At 38.5% G+C, this 18,761-nt stretch overlaps 1 protein-coding gene across 5 annotated transcripts in view; it reads right to left on the reverse strand.

Moving 5' to 3' along the window:
- The window catches only part of LOC108711247, a 40,602-nt gene that overhangs the window by 17,405 nt on the left and 4,436 nt on the right, over positions 1-18,761 (reverse strand). For 4 of the 5 annotated variants that reach the window (XR_005966318.1, XM_018252804.2, XM_018252802.2 and 1 more), the window contains exons 1-6: positions 18,599-18,735; positions 14,618-14,704; positions 9,553-9,656; positions 8,471-8,607; positions 6,175-6,276; positions 1,757-1,912 (exon numbers count right to left, since the gene is read on the reverse strand). Coding sequence is in view for 4 of the 5 variants with exons in the window: in XM_018252804.2 (XP_018108293.1) it covers positions 1,757-1,912; positions 6,175-6,276; positions 8,471-8,607; positions 9,553-9,656; positions 14,618-14,704; positions 18,599-18,601 (589 nt within the window). In the remaining variant the exon portion in view is untranslated. Of the gene's footprint in view, positions 1-1,756; positions 1,913-6,174; positions 6,277-8,470; positions 8,608-9,552; positions 9,657-14,617; positions 14,705-18,598; positions 18,736-18,761 lie in introns of those variants that run through there. The other variant, XM_041586613.1, reaches the window with a different exon arrangement.

The following is an 18,761-nucleotide window of genomic DNA, read 5'->3' on the forward strand; positions in this document are numbered from 1 at the left end:
ATAAATTGAAGGTGTCATAAAAAAGTTGTAAATATAGGATATACAGGAATAGCATACAAACCCTTAAGAAAGGAGGAAACTGAATGGGAATGACAGAAAGAGAGTGCGGAAGTAGGGAAAAGATTAAGATCAAAAGACCAGCAGTCACCCAAGCCCAGCTCTGTGTATTTTATCCATCTCAGTCATATCACAGAGAGGGAGGGGCCTAACAAGTGGTTTCACAAAGGGTAAGAAATACAGTAACAGGAGAAAGGCTGAGATGCAGGTGCAAGGGCTAAGGTGGCATGGTCAGAAGTACTGGGATCTTGACCTGCCATTACTCATACCAGACCAAACCAAACATGCCGCTTAAAGGAAAACTATACCCCCAAAATGAACACTTAAGCAACAGATAGTTCATATCATATTAAGTGGCATATTAAAGAATCTTACCAAACTGGAATATACTGTATATTTAAGTGGATATTGCCCTTTTACATCTCTTGCCTTGAGCCACCATTTCATGATGGTCTGTGTGCTGCCTCAGAGATCACCAGAAATACTACAGCTCTAACTGTAACAGGAAGAAGTGTGGAAGACAAAAGACACAACTCTGTCTGTTAATTGGCTCATGTGACCTAACATGTATGGTTTGTTGGTATGTTTGTGAGTACAGTGAATCCTACAATCCCAGGGGGGGGCCATTATTTTTTAAAATGGCAATTTTCTATTTATGATTACCCAATGGCACATACTACTAGAAAAGTATAGTATTATGAAAATGGTTTATTTACATGAAGCAGGATTTTACATATGAGCTGTTTTATGCAATATCTTTTTATAGAGACCTACATTGATGGGGGTATAGTTTTCCTTTAAGTGAGTCTTGGGTACACCTGTGCATTACTGATCCAGACACAGAACTGAAGAGAATGACAGAAAGTCCAGAGGGAAAAACAAGACAGCAAGAAATTGGAAAGAGATAAATCAAAGTAGCAAGGGATTCTAAGAAGGTATAGTTACTACATAGATTTTATACATTACTATGGTAATTGATCCCTCCAGCATTTGTATCAGAGAAGCATCACTACTGAGCTCTGTATTTCAGTTACAAACTCTGTGTTTTTATCTGATTATTTGTCTGTTGGGTTGCTAAAAATGTAGGCCAACATTTGGGGCAGATTTATTAAGGGTCGAATTGAAAATTCAATTTGAATTTTCAATTTTTTTTTTTATGGTCAAAACTCTCAAATTTGAATTGTGAATAATCCAAACTTCATTTGAATTTTAACTAAAATTTTGAGAATTATCAAAAATTTGAATTCGACTATTCGCCACCTAAAACCTGCCGAGTTCATGTGTAAGTCAATGCGAGAGGTCCAGTGACAATTTTGAAGCTGTTCGGAGAAAAAACTTGATTCGAGTTTAGTAGAATTTGATTCGAGTTTTCGGGTTGGTAATATTCGTTCGAGTTTTAGATATAGATTTTTATATTAAATAACCCCCCAATAGAATTTCTAGTATATTCGAATTTATTAAAGTTTAAAAAAATTCACATGAATTTGAAATTCGACCTTTGATAAATGTGCCTCTAAATGTTCATGAAGAGACCAGGCATACATGAACAGTTATTAATATATATTTAGGTATTTCTTTGCCAGCCAGGCCAACAGAAACAGAGTGATACAGGTTGAACAAATTGATTGGTAGCAGCAGTACAGTTATAACTTTTTTCCAATCAGATCACAGTATAATATATATTACATATGAATTTTACCTTGAGCTTCTCTGGCTTGAGCTGCTCTTTCTGCCAGTGTTTGTCTGATGTCTGGAGCAGATACTGTTTCATATAGGGCCCCACTGCTGTCCAGCTTCTGGTGGGATCCACTGGTGGGTTCTCTTTCTCTGGCTGGAACTCCCCAAGAACTCGTTTCTTTTACATAAAAAAACAGAAGTAATTGTTATTTTTGATTCTCCTGCGTTTTGGGGACAGACAACTTTTGGTTGGAAAAACTGATTGGTGACATTAGACAAGGTGAAAATACACAAATATGCCCAAAGGGGTACCTACCCCCTACTGCCTTTAAAACCATGCAAAATCTAAAATATGTATTTACTTTAGCAAGTTGTCATTGTAGGTGAAAATTTGTATACACATCATGGAACTCCTCTGTGATTTTAATAGTCTCACTTTATTACAGTGATTATTAGTGGTGCTTGCGAAGCAAAGCATCACTACTGTTATCTTGCAAACTTATTTTTATTCTTCTTCCGTATGAAAGTTTGGCGCGTAACTAGTCCCGCACCGTTTGTCCTAGACCAGGGATCCCCAACCTTTAGAACCTGTGAGCAACATTCAGAAGTAAAAGGAGTTGGGGAGCAACACTAGCATGAAAAATGTTCCTGGGTGCCAAATAAGGGCTGTGATTGACCATTTAGTAGCCCCTTTGTGTATTTTCAACCAACATTAAGGCTCTGTTTGGCAGCACACCTGGTTTTTATGCAACTAAAACTTGCCTCCAAGCCAGGAATTCAAAAATAAGCTCCTGCTTTGAGGCCACTGGGAGCAACATCCAAGGGGTTGGAGAGCAACATGTTGCTCGTGAGCTACTGGTTGGGGATCACTGGACCTAGACCCATGAATGAGGTGTCAAATCGTGCGGCTTAATCGGGAATGGGGTGGTATGACTTTTCTAAGGGGTGGGTGGTTAATTGCCCCTTGCGGGGGCAATTAACCACCCCGAAAAGTCCCATAGATTAACATTGAGGCCAACTTTTGACGGATTCTAGCGCAGAGAGGGAATCTTGTAGAAACGTTAAATTTACCACATTTGAAGAGGTTTGCGACCTGTGTCAGATGATACCCCACACGAGGGTATAAGTTTTACCCCCGGGGCAGGAGAGGTCCCCAAATTTGCCCCATTGACTTATAATGGGGAATTTATCGAATAATTAGTTTGTCGCAGACCCATGAATGAGGTGTCAAACCATTCAGCTTATTCGGGAATGGGGTGTTGCGACTTTTCTGTCCTATTTTGGGGACCCAAAAAAGTGAGCGGAGCCGCAAACAACCAATCAGATTTTCCCTATTGACTTCAATGAGAAAATGTAAACAGCTGTAATTCTCACAGTAATAAAGCCAGAGCTCCCAAACTTGGCACCGTGGGTCACTGGGTGACTGCGGCCAAAATTTACAAAAAGTGGGCGGAGTCTACAACAGCCAATCAAATTTCAGCCATTCAATTAAATAGGAAAATTTTAAACTGCTGCCGCTCTTAGACGGTTAATGGCAGCCTCCTCAAAGTTGGCACAGTTGGTCACTGGGGGACTGGGATTAAAATTAAGAAAAGTGGGTGGAGCCAAAACCAACCAATCAGATTTCTTTGATTGGTTTTAATGGGAAAAATTAAGAAGGCTGCCATTCTCTCAGTATTGATGTCAGGGACCTTGAATATCACAAATGTGGTCGCTGGGGTTTCCACTTCAAGTTTAGAAAAAGTGGGCGGAGCCACCAACAACCAATCAAATTTCATTCATTGATATTCAATAGAAAAAAATAGAAATGCTGCCATTTTTACACATTAAATGACAGCATTCCCAAACTTTGGTATGTTAGTCACTGAGTGACTGTGGTTCACAATTAGGAAAAAAAGGGGCGGGGCAACAGCCAATCAGATTTCAGCCTTTGACCTTAATGAAAAATGATAAACTGCTGCTATTATCACGGTTTAAATGCTAGGTGTACCAAACTTGGCTCAATTACTCACTGGGTGACTGCGGTCAAAATTTAGGAAAAGTGGGTGGAGCCATAAACAGCCAATCCGTTTTCACCTATTGACTTCAATGTAAAATTTTTGATTACCGCCGTTCTCACAGTTTTAAAACCGGAGGCCCCAAACTTGGCACTGACCATGACTAGGTAACTGGGGTTAAAATTCAGAAAAATGGGCGGAGCTTAAGACAGCCAATCAAATTTTACCTAACGCTATTCAATGGGAATATTTAAATTCCTGTCATTCTTACACTGTTAATGTAAGAGTGCTCAAACTTGGTCCATTTGGTGACTGGGTTGCAAATTTTTAAAAGTGGGCGGAGCCAAAAATAGCCAGTTTGTTTGGATTGATTTCAATGGTAAAATTTGGTTGGCTTTAAATTTCACCGGTTTAATCCGGATTCTACCGACTTTGTGTACTCTCTAGGCACCAGGGGCGACTGGGCAAGACACCCAACATATATGGGGGGCCTGAGTTTTGCCACGGCAAGCACCACTCACATTTTCTTCAGGAAATGTACCTCTCTAGTCTTGCAAACTTATTTTTATTCTTCTTCCGTATGAAAGTTTGGCGCGTAACTAGTCCCGCACCGTTTGTCCTAGACCCATGAATGAGGTGTCAAATCGTGCGGCTTAATCGGGAATGGGGTGGTATGACTTTTCTAAGGGGTGGGTGGTTAATTGCCCCTTGCGGGGGCAATTAACCACCCCGAAAAGTCCCATAGATTAACATTGAGGCCAACTTTTGACGGATTCTAGCGCAGAGAGGGAATCTTGTAGAAACGTTAAATTTACCACATTTGAAGAGGTTTGCGACCTGTGTCAGATGATACCCCACACGAGGGTATAAGTTTTACCCCCGGGGCAGGAGAGGTCCCCAAATTTGCCCCATTGACTTATAATGGGGAATTTATCGAATAATTAGTTTGTCGCAGACCCATGAATGAGGTGTCAAACCGTTCAGCTTATTCGGGAATGGGGTGTTGTGACTTTTCTGTCCTATTTTGGGGACCCAAAAAAGTGAGCGGAGCCGCAAACAACCAATCAGATTTTCCCTATTGACTTCAATGAGAAAATGTAAACAGCTGTAATTCTCACAGTAATAAAGCCAGAGCTCCCAAACTTGGCACCGTGGGTCACTGGGTGACTGCAGCCAAAATTTACAAAAAGTGGACGGAGTCTACAACAGCCAATCAAATTTCAGCCATTCAATTAAATAGGAAAATTTTAAACTGCTGCCGCTCTTAGACGGTTAATGGCAGCCTCCTCAAAGTTGGCACAGTTGGTCACTGGGGGACTGGGATTAAAATTAAGAAAAGTGGGTGGAGCCAAAACCAACCAATCAGATTTCTTTGATTGGTTTTAATGGGAAAAATTAAGAAGGCTGCCATTCTCTCAGTATTGATGTCAGGGACCTTGAATATCACAAATGTGGTCGCTGGGGGTTTCCACTTCAAGTTTAGAAAAAGTGGGCGGAGCAACCAACAACCAATCAAATTTCATTCATTGATTTTCAATAGAAAAAAATAGAAATGCTGCCATTTTTACACATTAAATGACAGCATTCCCAAACTTTGGTATGTTAGTCACTGAGTGACTGTGGTTCACAATTAGGAAAAAAAGGGGCGGGGCAACAACAGCCAATCAGATTTGGGCCTGAGTTTTGCCACGGCAAGCACCACTCACATTTTCTTCAGGAAATGTACCTCTCTAGTATGTTTTATTTTAATACACAATTTCAGTGACTCCTATGACAAATTATAAGACAGCATCACTAAAGGCACATTTTCCTACACTATAGGGGCACATTTACTTAGCTCGAGTGAATGAATAGAAGAAAAAATACTTCGAATTTTGGAAGTTTTTTTTTGGCTACTTCGACCTTCGACTACGACTTCGAATTGAACGATTCAAACTAAAAATAGTTCGACTATTCAACCATTCGATAGTCGAAGTACTGTCTCTTTAAAAAAAACTTCGACCCCCTACTTCGGCAAATAAAACCTACCGAACATCAATGTTAGCCTATGGGGAAGGTCCCCATAGGCTTTCTAACAAATTTCTGATCAAAGGAATTTCGTTCGATCGATGGATTAAAATCCTTCGAATCATTCGATTCAAAGGATTTTATCATTCAATCGAATGATTATTCCTTCAATCGTTCGATCGAACGAATAGTGGTAAATCCTTCAACTTCGATATTCAAAGTCGAAGGATTTAACTTCGATAGTCGAATATCGAGAGTTAATTTATCCTCGGTATTCGACCCTAAGTAAATTTGGCCCTTTGTGTCACCATTTAAGACTAAACTTCCCATTTGATAGCTGTGACTATGTCATTTATTAAGAAACAGATTAGTTAATGACCAGTAACTGACATTGAAGGTACCTGTGATCATTGTCATATAGCGGCTTGTTTCTTACCGTTACTATGTTGTGGGGAACTAATAATGTAAGAGGATCCCTTTGTGTGTTTCCTGGGTGCCTCAAAGCCTTGCTCCTCTTGTACCTCCTGTTCGTCTGTAGCTGGAAAATGTTATCACAATGACACAATGAAGCATTTATATAATAAAATGTAAAAATTTTTCCCCTGCAAAGCTCATCTTTATTTTGCTATACCAATGTAAAATGTTGCATTGCTATTATTTGATACATTTACCTTCTTATCTGTCTTTGAAAAAGGTAAATACTTCAATGTTGTATATATATATATATATATATATATATATATATATATATATATATATATATAAAGTCTTTTTGTTGGTCAATTTTGGGCATACAAGAAGGTAGAAGGACTCGCACACCATTTTCAGTGAATAAAACAGTGTTATTTTATTGTTAGATGCATTGCCAACGTTCCTTGATAAAGGCTCTAATGGGGGCCGAAACGTTGGAAACACATCTAAGAATAAAATAACACTGTTTTATTCACTGAAAATGGTGTGCGAGTCCTTCTACCTTCTTGTATGCCCAAAATTGACCAACAAAAAGACTTTATATATATATATATATATATATATATATATATATATATATATATATATATATATCCTATATAATAAAGTCCAAGTATCTCTGCGTCCAGTCCCTGTGTCCGTGGGATTGCGCTACTGCGCATGTGCCTCACGGACCTCTAGCGCCCGTTAATTTAACGGGCTTAATGTGAGAAGCACTCTGAGGACAAATCAGCAGGACACCGTTTTTCAAGGCAAGCAAATAATAAAGGTTTATTTAGTTCCTACTAATTACAAAGAAGCTATTGTAATTGTAGTCATGTCCAGCAGTGGGAACTATTGCACCAACACAAAGCTTTTATTGACTGTAACTTTTCCACTAAATGACATTGTGCAGGAAAGGACAATAATATATTAAAATATACTGACATGAACTGGTCTGGAGTTGCAGGGAAGAATGCAGGATTGCAGCATGATCTGCAGCTAGTTTGCTACCTTTTTATTACAAGATTCATCTGTTCAACAAATACTTAGAGGTCTGTCATTTTAACAAATTAAATGGGCAACTTTTAGAAAAATTAAGCTTATATAAAATTAACCACGTGGAAATAAGAAAGTTTCCAAATATAATTAATTCTGTTCTTTTTTTAAAAAATAACTCCCCCCCTCTTGGCAATGTATCTACACTAAATTGAATCTAGAATTTACAAATACCTCCACTTGCAAAACAAACACTGTTCTGTCAAACTAAATCCAAACCCTTTATATGACATGACTTTATAGCTCTGGACAACTGAACACAGTAATTGTTTGTTTTAGATTAGGCTAAAGCTGGCCATAGACGCAAAGATTTGATCATACGAATCTCCGTTTCATACATTTTCCGGGCCGTGTGTGGAGTATTCCGACATTTTTTGTGCCATGACAATCGATCGTTCAGACGATTGGTTAGAAAATTTCTGTCGGCTACCGATAATATCTCTGCATGTATTGCCGATCTGACGATATCAATGGGAGACTGTCACCAGCTTTTGTCGGACATAACTGTCGTACGATTGTGGTCAGGGGCAGAACATTGTCTGATCTGTTCTTTTACTACTTTATTTGATCTAAGAGTTCAGATTTGGACTTATCTCTTCTGGTGAAATTGGTATTTGGTTGAATCCAAAAATGATGGCTTCAGTGCATTCCCTGCTCTCTACAGGTTGCTTTGTGTTGGTCATTTTTTTAATGACAACTCTAATACATTATACAGACAGACAGACAGAGAGTATACAGACAGAGAGTATACAGACGGACGATGTGTTTCAGCTATAGGTCCATCAAAACTCAAATGGTGCATTTTTCACAGATAGATATACACCTCATATCCTACTTAAATAGCATAAACAAGTAATAGCTGTAATGAGAGCTCATTTTAAGAGAACCTCCTCTGATGAAGCGTACAATGACAGGAAATGTTAGGAGGGAGGAGGTAAGGGACTATGAAGCACTGGTATACCTCTGTCCTATTGGTATTTAATTCTTTTGAATTCTGGGATAAATCTTTGATTGTTTTGTGCACCAAATAAATGTTTCATGTGAGACTGACTACTACTTGTATTGCTATATTGTTTATTCAGGGTCTAGGGGAGTCATTACTAGTGTGTCAGTTGGCTTACTTCTAAGTATTTGCTATAAGTACTGCACCTTGCTATTGTAAACAAGCACTATGGACTTTATCAACTGTCTCAGGTTTGCTCTCAATTCTTTGCTTGACCTACCAGGTAATGGTTCCTTGAAGTCATGGAAGGATGCTTGATGCTTGATTTTTTGGTTTGGTTTCTTGGAGGTTGGATGGCTTTGCTGCTCTCGTTTTTGGAGGATTTTGTGGTTATTCACATCCACATTAATATGTGAGCTGCATAATAAAGCAAGTTATTTAATAGCATTTATATTATATTTTTATGATACATGAAAAAAGCTTTAAACATTCAGATAACATGAAAACCTGGACAAATTTGCACAAGATGTAAGCACCTAATTATGCCGCATTGTAAATAAGAAAGATCTAACTTTTGATCCTTCAGCTTCCATATCCCAGCTTGAACCGTATTGAATTAACTTGCCTGCTTACTTCTATACAAATCCCTAACTTAGTATATTTCACCACACACACACTCCGGAAGCATGAGCCTGTTTATAAATGTCCCTAAAGTATGCAAAATAATATAGAGAGCCTGCTTAGCCCTGTAAAGATTATTAAATACATATAAGGTTAAATAACACTGTTAATAAGTGACACCAATTATTGGCTCCAGCCTACAGAATTGACATTACTTGTAACTGTGTTTAAGTACTGAAGTTGGACTTCTGGCTCATTATGAGGTACTATGCTCACATACGAATGAAGGGCATGCAATCATGATGCATTACGTCAGCTAATAAATGGACAGAGCTGTGTCATTTAATTTAATTCCCACACTTCTTCTTGTTACAGTCAGTGTATTACACACAGAGTATTACAAAGTGGTGGCACAAGGTACAAGATGTAAAAGGGCAATATTAACTGATAATAATACCAAGTTGATTCTATCATAAGTCACTTCTTACAATATAAATTATCTTTTGGCTTAATTTTCATTCAAAACTAGTTCTCATGCAAAATTTTTGGCAAATCCTGCAAATTAAGAAACTGTGGTTACTTGTCAAACGCCAAGCCTACAGAATACACACTGTGCACTAAAAGATAAAGGAATATCCATCATCCTCAGGCCTGTGTGTTTGGCCTGTGTTATTATATGTACAATGCTAGCTATAACCACATTTGCTGAACATACAGACATCAAGGCAGACACAGCCATACCCATTCTCTTTGGTGCCAGAAGTAACATCAATAGAAATGTTTCTCTTTGCTGTGGAGTTTTCATCTTCGCTGTCCACTTGAGACCCAGTGTTTGTCCTTGGAATCTTATAATGAAGAGAGAAGTCTGTACTTAGAAACTAGAATTAATTTAAGCAAAATAGGTTTACTTCTTGAAACTTAAACTACTTTGGTGTTCTAAATTACAAGTTGTTTCAAAAACTGAAACTTAGGACTGACCTAGTATGCAGTAAGGTAGGCGCAACTCATACGAGGTAATGATAATTTCATGTTTAAAGGGATACTGTCATGGGAAAAAAAAAAATTCAAAATGAATCAGTTAATAGTGCTGCTCCAGCAGAATTCTGCACTGAAATCCATTTCTCAAAAGAGCAAACAGATTTTTTTATATTCAATTTTGAAATCTGACATGGGGCTAGACATATTGTCAATTTCCCAGCTGCCCCAAGTCATGTGACTTGTGCTTTGATGAACTTCAATCACTCTTTACTGCTGTACTGCAAGTTGGAGTGATATCACCCCTCCCTTTTCCCCCCCAGCAGCCAAACAAAAGAACAATGGGAAGGTAACCAGATTGCAGCTCCCTAACACAAGATAACAGCTGCCTGGTAGATCTAAGAACAACACTCAATAGTAAAATCCCATGTCTCACTGAAACACATTCAGTTACATTGAGAAGGAAAAACAGCAGCCTGCCAGAAAGCATTTCTCTCCTAAAGTGCAGGCACAAGTCACATGACTGGGGCAGCTGGGAAATTGACAAAATGTCTAGCCCCATGTCAGATTTCAAAACTGAATATAAAAAAATCTGTTTGCTCTTTTGAGAAATGTAGCACTATTAACTGATGCGTTTTGAAAAAAACATGTTTTCCCATGACAGTATCCCTTTAACCATTTATTTTCCATGCTGTAACAATTTCAAAGTTAAAAATAATTGTCCAGTTTGTAAATCCCAACATGCAATTTGCATCAGGAATTAATGAGTAAGATAGATTTAAATGTACCAAGGGATCTTACTGGGGTCACAACAAGCATTTTCCAGAAGCAGACATAAAAAAAAAACATTAAGAAACTGATAAACGAGGCCCTCCTCTTCTATAGGATGATCTACTTGAGAAGAGGCTGCCCAGACACATTTGGCAATATCTTGGGGTAAATTATGGTGAAGTAGGAGTATTTTTCACTGGTTTTAAGGTTGTTTTTTTTTTGTTAATGCTCTTTTTGCACTGCTGGTTCTGATGTAGTAAAAGCCAGCTCTCCTCCAGCCAGGAATCCAAATTATTCAATGTCAGAAATAACAGAGCAAAGAACAGAAATGGACAATGAATAGCAATTGCACTTTTATGAATAACTAAAGTCAGTGAAAATGTTAAACTAGTGTATACTGTAAAGCTGATGAATTTTTTTTTCATTTGCAAAAACGGTGCCACCGATGGATATCTCTAAAATTCATGTAACCTTATGGTCAAAAGTATTACTGATCAAAGGTGAGATGCACTTAAAATGTATATGCAAATTAAATAGGCAATTAGAAACAACGCTGACAATTTATGTGTCATTAATGCATGATAAGTATAATTTCTAGGAGTCTGCAAGGTGTAGGTGTGTGTGTGCACACATGGGTGTGTCAGGGTAAAATGTTGAATACCTTCTATGTGTTTCAGAATATATGTGTGCCAACATTTCCATAAAAGGACATTTGTATGTTAATAGAGTCACCTTTATTCCAAAATACTGGCAAGGTGTGTGGGCTAGACAGATGTGCATATGTGACAACGGCTGATTAACTCTTTCTGTCATGTCCATCCTCTATGAAAAGGGTTCTACAATGTAGAACAGGCAATATTTTGTGTGTGCCTTTTACATAAATTGATTTGGTGTGAATAAATTAAGAAACAGGAATTTCAAGAACTTCCATCTCGGATGTCGGAAACCATTGGTACATTTAATATGTGAATATTAACAATTAAAAATTATCTGGAGTGTTCTACATTGATTGATTCATATATGAAGATGCCTTTTTGAATACTTGGTGCTTCTAAGTGGATCGCTATGAATTATTGCAATCAAATGTCTTGGAAAACTCTCTCAGCAACTAAGTGCTCAGTATAATAAGGTGGGTGGATCTTGTTCCTGCGCAGATTGTTCAAATGTCTTTGTTTAGAAGGGAAAAAAGGGGGGTTCACCTCGCACACCCTGGCCTTCAGGAACTCTGCCGGGTGCTCAAATACCTGGGGGGATCGGCACCCCCCTAGAGCAATGATCAAAGAAAAAAAGGCAATGGCACACCAGGCACGATCAAGCAGGGAAAACCCTTGCAGAAGTTTATTTGCACACGATGCAACGTTTCGGGGTGGTCCCCTTTGTCAAGCTTGATGCTTGATGCTTGACAAAGGGGACCACCCCGAAACGTTGCATCGTGTGCAAATAAACTTCTGCAAGGGTTTTCCCTGCTTGATCGTGCCTGGTGTGCCATTGCCTTTTTTTCTTTTTTCTTTGTTTAGAAGGGGTAATGCCACTCTTTGGTTGATTTTAATTAACACAGGTATGGGATCTGTTATTCAGAATGCTCGGGACCTGGGGTTTTACAGATAACAGATCTTCCGTAATTTGGATCTTCATACCTTAATTCTACTAGAAAATCATGGAAACATTAAATAAATCCAACAAGCTGGTTTTGCTTCCAATAAATGGAGTCCACAGAAGACGGCCTTCCTGTAATTCTGAGCTTTCTGGATAACGGGTTTCCAGATAACGGATCCCATACAGTAGCTTTAAAGGGATCCTATCATCGGAAAACATGTTTTTTTCAAAACGCATCAGTTAATAGTGCTACTCCAGCAGAATTCTGCACTGAAATCCATTTCTCAAAAGAGCAAAAGGATTTTTTTTATATTCAATTTTGAAATCTGACATGGGGCTAGACATTTTGTCAATTTCCCAGCTGCCCCTGGTTATGTGACTTGTGCCTGCACTTTAGGAGAGAAATGCTTTCTGGCAGGCTGCTGTTTTTCCTTCTCAATGTAACTGAATATGTCTCAGTGAGACATGGGTTTTTACTATTGAGTGTTGTTCTTAGATCTACCAGGCAGTTGTTATCTTGTGTTAGGGAGCTGTTATCTGGTTACCTTCCCATTGTTCTTTTGTTTGGCTGCTGGGGCGGAAAAGGGAGGGGGGTGATATCACTCCAACTTGCAGTACAGCAGTAAAGAGTGATTGAAGTTTATCAGAGCACAAGTCACATGACTTGGGGCAGCTGGGAAATTGACAATATGTCTACCCCCATGTCAGAATTCAAAATTGAATATAAAAAAATCTGTTTGCTCTTTTGAGAAATGGATTTCAGTGCAGAATTCTGCTGGAGCAGCACTATTAACTGATTCATTTTGAAAATGTTTTTTTTTTCCCATGACAGTATCCCTTTAAGAAACCTAATTTTAACTTTATGCCATGCTATGGAGGTCCTTATATCTGATGGTGTTTGTAATGGATATATGTTAATGCAGTTAATGTATAATCTGGAGGAGATTGTACAAACAATTGTCACAAACTTGTTCACATAGTGATGCCTACAGCATATTCCATAACGGTATTAATAGAACTGGCAATAATTCACTTTTTTTTTTTTTACTTTTGATTCAATGGAAAATCTAGATTCCTGTTATTCAAATGGCTTCTATATATACAGGTCAACTGTCTCCTCGTGATTTCAGTCTGGTATCACTGTGATTCATCTTAGCATAACACTGTGCTAAGGCAATTATGAATCAGTTAAAGTTATTTAATATCTTATAATACCTGTATTACATGATTCAAAAAGCAGGCTTTTAAAACAACAAAGTGCAATAGATAAATATATTTATAAGTGCCATAAAAGACAGGAGGTCTCTGCCTTGTAGTGTTTGTAATATAAGTGTGTGGGAAGCAAAAGGGAGGGCAACAAGTACTGCTGATCAAAGCAGTTGGGGCAAGGTTGGCCCAGACTGGACCAGATACTGTGCCAGTGGTAGGATTACAGTTTAGTTTTTAAGAGACTGATGGAGAATTCCTTATGAAGGAATTGAGGAATGGAAAGTATGTGGTATACAATGATGGATGCACTGTAGGAAACATTCCCAAAATATCCACAATTTGACTCTATGGAAGCAACTTTAGTAATATGAATATTGTAGTCTTAAAGGAATTGTTCAGTGTAAAAATAAAAACTGGGTAAATAGATAGGCTGTGCAAAATAAAAAGTGTTTCTAATATAGTTAGTTAGCCAAATATGTAATGTATAAAGGCTGGAGTGATTTGATGTGTAACATGTCACTACTTCCTGCTTTTCAGCTCTCTTGGTTTACACTGACTGGTTACCCTGGCTACCAGGCAGTAACCAATCAGAGACTTGAGGGGGGGCCACATGGGTCATATCTGTTGCTTTTGAATCTGAGCTGAATGCTGAGAATCAATTACAAACTCACTGAACAGAAATGTACCATGTGGCCCCCCTTCAAGTCGCTGACTAAAGGTGGCCATACACGGATAGATCCGCTCGTTTGGCGATGTCGCCAAACGAGCGGATCTCCCTCCGATATGCCCACCTTGAGGTGGGCAATATCGGGCTGATCCGATCGTGGGCCCTAGGGCCCAACGATCGGATCCTAGCGTTCGCCAAACGGGCGGTCGGATCGCGGGACCGCATCAACGAACAGATGCGGCCGCGATCCGACGGGATTTTTAATCCCATCCGATCGAGATCTGGCCGACTTTCGGCCAGATCTCGATCGGGGAAGCCCGTCGGGGGCCCCCATACACGGGCCAATAAGCTGCCGACACGGTCTGTCGGCAGCTTTTATCGGCCCGTGTATGGCCACCTTAACTCAGAGTTATAGAGCTGAAAAGCAGGAGGTTGGATTCTGGCTGTTTTATTAGACATCTGTTCACTCCAGCCTTTATATATTACATTTTTGGCTAACTAACTATATTAGAAACATTTTTTATTTTGCACAGCCTATCTATTTACACAGTTTTTATTTTCACACTGAACTGTTCCTTTAAGTGTTACCTTGTTTCTTCTTTGCTCCTTCCTTTTGACTGGATCCCTGGCACTGGACAAGGGACTATCCCACGGGCTGCTCTCTCCATCACTGTCCTAAAATAAAACATGCATATTTTTGGGAAATTGTGGGAGGAGACTGAGAAGCTAGTTTCTGTGTGGATAAGAAATAAACATGGTGAATTGATAACAGCCAAACTGCTTTACGGAGATATAACACAAACCTTGCTCGGTTTTGTGCATTTTTAAAAATTCCTTTATGTTCAGGTGCGTCAAAAGAAGTTTACTCAGTTTCCAATCTAAAACACTGAGAAATTATTTGTGTACAAAACAAGTTCATAATTCTTTTAAAATTTGAGATTTAAATTTTTTAACAAAAATTATGATTTTGCTGTTAGATGAGTAATAATCAGGCTTGTAGAAAGCCACAAAAAAAAAACTGTCTTTTTATAATGAGAATGCCAATTTATATATTTTCAACCTCTCTGCAGGTCTAGGCAAGTGATGAAAAATGAAGCCAAAACTTGAACAGAGCAATGACCTGATAGAACGTGTTGTGCACTGACTCATCTGATAAACCAAGGAGCCATGAACCTTATGAAGACAAAGAATGTATAAGGTGTGCAGTACAAACACAGGCACAAAAAAGTGGAGAAACAATGCTTGGTTCATACCAGGAACCATTCACTGGATGGGACAAAAATATGTAAAATACCTGTTAGATTTAGTAAGGCTAATTCTTTTTTTTTTTTAAAAAAAGGGAAAGGCGGCACTCCGGTTAAAAAGAAAAGGGTGGTTTATTGCAACAGGTCACATCACCTGACGCGTTTCGGGAGCAACTCCCTTAATCATAGGCTTCCGAAACGCGTCAGGGGGACTAACAGCTTTGGACTAGGAGGTCAGGGGTTCATCCTCATCCAAAGCTGTTAGTCCCCATTTCAGTGGAGCTTACATTTTAGAAGTCTTTATCATATTCACACAAGCACCTGGGTCAGTTTCATCAGGAGCCTGTATAATTTTGGAGAGTGGAAGAAAATGAGGTACTAGGTCCAAAAAAGGCAGACAAGAGAAGATCATACAAATTATTTGCAGACAGAACCCAGCTGCAAGGCAAAAGAACAAACTGCTTATCCACCATCCTACGCACTCATAAAAATCAATGGGGAGTAATTACATCAAAAGTGCTTACGACATACTTACATTAGACATTTGAAATCTGTAGATTACTCAACCTAAAAAACACCAAAGGCTACTGCTTCTAATGTATCAGAGCCTGTCAGTTCCTACCTCCTACACAGTCACATATGTGATAATATTTGAAACTGCTACAGGTATGGGATCTGTTATCCAGAAAGCTCTGAATTGCAGAAAGGCTGTCTCTCAAAGACTCCATTTTATGCAAATACGCCACATTTTTAAAAATGATTTCATGTTTCTCTGTAATAATAAAACAATACCTTGTACTTGATCCAAACTAAGAAACTATTAATCCTTATTGGAAGCAAAACCATCCTATTTAATGTTTCCATGATTTTCTAGTAAAGGGATTCTGTCATGATTTTTATGGTGTCGATTTTATTGCTAAATTATACTTACACTGCATATAATTCACTCTACCATATAAAATTAAATTTTTAACCCAACAAGTGTATTTTCTTTAGTTGTAATATTGGTGTGTAGGCAGCCATCTCAGGTCATTTTGCCTGGTCATGTGCTTTCCGAAAGAGCTAGCACTTTAAGATGGAACTGCTTTCTGGCAGGCTGTTGTTTCTCCTTCTCGAAGCAACTGAATGTGACTCAGTGGGACCTGGATTTTTACTATTGATCTACCAGGCAGCTGTTATCTTGTATTGGGGAGCTGTTTTCTGGGTACCTTCCCATTGTTCTGTTGTTTGGCTGCTGGGAGGGAAAAGGGGAAGGGGTGATATCACTCCAACTTGCAATATAGCAATAAAGAGTGACTGAGGTTTATCAGAGCATAAGTCACATGACTGGGGGCAGCTTGGAAATTGATAATATGTCTAGCCCTATTTCAGATTTCAAAATTAAATATAAAACAATCTATTTGCTCTTTTGAGAAACTGGTTTCAGTGCAGAATTCTGCAGGAGCAGCACTATTAACTGATGCGTTTTGAAAAAAAACATTACAGTATCCCTTTAAGGTATGAAGATCCAAATTACTGAAAGTTATCTGTTATCCGGAAAACCCCAGGTGCCAAGCATTCTGGATTACAGGTCCCATAACTGTACCTTACTATTAACACAATAACTAGAGTCATCCTCAGAAAAGGCTATATGTAGGGCAGTTCAAACATGCTGTTACATGGGTGGGAAAAATGATAAAAGAGCAATTAGACAAAAGGAAGGAAGACATATGAAATGTCTGTTTTTGGGACAGAAAGGAAGAATGACTAGTGCAGATGAAAAGCTATGTTATTTGTGGATTGTGTGCATATACAAACATAGGCACTAGTGCAAAGGAAAGAGGTATAATTATTGTTTATTCTCTGGTGTTTGTGGAATGCAGGAGCAGTTACTGACATGAACACAGAAGTAGTTGCAAGCAGAGGAGGAAGAGAGGTACAGTATGTGGCAGCACCTGCCCCTTCTATATGAAATAATGGCTTCCCCTATTTCTCCAAAACAAAAGGACTGTTTGAACTCAAACTTCCCGCAACGACAATCTCATTTCCCCACACCACAGGTCTTTTTTATAAGAACTTCTCCAGAACAGGATATAAATATGTTTTCATCATAATAACCAATATAATGGAAATCATACTTAAAGGGACATGGAGCATATCATGTTTATCTGACTAAACCGGCATTTCAACAATTTGCAAGCTTTGTAGCAGCTAGTAAGGCATGTTTGATATTTGAAAGGAAATAACAACAGAAACATGCCAGTTTCCACATAGATACTGCATGCCAAAATCAATAATATAAATGGTTCCTTAGTTCTAGGCTGCTTCTGATCAGATTTTAATTTACAAACTCATTCAGATTCTAGAATGGTTATAAAAAGTAGTGTTAAGTAGGAAACATTTTTACACAAAAGTTTGGACTGGTATGCAGATTAATTGCGTACTTGCTGGGCACTCATGACACTATTGTCTTTTGCACCAAACAAATCTACAGGATGTATAGGCGCAATATGGAACTGACCAAATACAACTGCACTTCACTAAACATAGGAGCAGTAGTTCACAGTGTTAATGAACAATAAGTTCTTGTCAATTGTATTTACATTTATTAAATTAAGTCATTTAAGCAGCTAGGGCCCATTTTATCCTACAATTTGTAGATTCTGGCAAATGCCAGAGGGGCTGCTGTAATATGTCATAGACAAGGGCCTGTTTTGAATCCCAGCGCAGACCTGGCTAGCAACCAGGCAAAGCACAGACAGAGGGATAAATAGAATATGCCTTAATAGAAAGAAAAAAAACTGTAAAATTGTCACCTTAGAGACTAATAGTTTTTTATTGCTGTGGTTTGTGACCGCCAACAAACAAACAACAATGTATTCTGCAAATTGGAAAGTGGGTGAAAAGGAAGGCAAATAACTAAAAAGACTATAGATGAAAAACTGAAAACTGAAGAACAGCTTTAAGTTAACTTTTCATATGTTATTGTTATCAGTGCATGGTTGCTAGGGGAATTTGGACCCTAGCAATGATATTGCTGAAATTGAAAACTGGAGACCTGCTGAATAAAAGGCTAAATAACACAAATAATAAGAAATCAAAGTATCATTCTCTAAATCATACTAAAAGCTAATTCACATGTGAACAATCCCTTGAAATGTGAATTAACACTTTAGCACTTGGTGAGTGGAAGATGGATCATGTGATACATTTATAAATATGGAGATGGTGATCCACAGACGCAACACATTTCCTATGTGAGTAATGTGCATGTGAAAGCAGTATTTAAACAGAAATGCACATCATTAATAAAATATGGGCAAATATAAGACGACCCCGTTCTTACCATCCTCACTCTGCAGCCTCCTTTTAGAATTGTTTTCGTCTTGTTACCTTGGTTTCAAACAGTGAGCGCCCCCCTTTATCCAATAGGCGCTTAGAAAAGCGTTCCCTGGCGCTGTCCACCAATCAGCGCCAAGCGTCGCCATGTGGGATGGACACAGGAAAAT

Source organism: Xenopus laevis, chromosome 3L, assembly GCF_017654675.1.
Source record: "Xenopus laevis strain J_2021 chromosome 3L, Xenopus_laevis_v10.1, whole genome shotgun sequence".
Lineage (NCBI taxonomy): Eukaryota > Metazoa > Chordata > Amphibia > Anura > Pipidae > Xenopus > Xenopus laevis.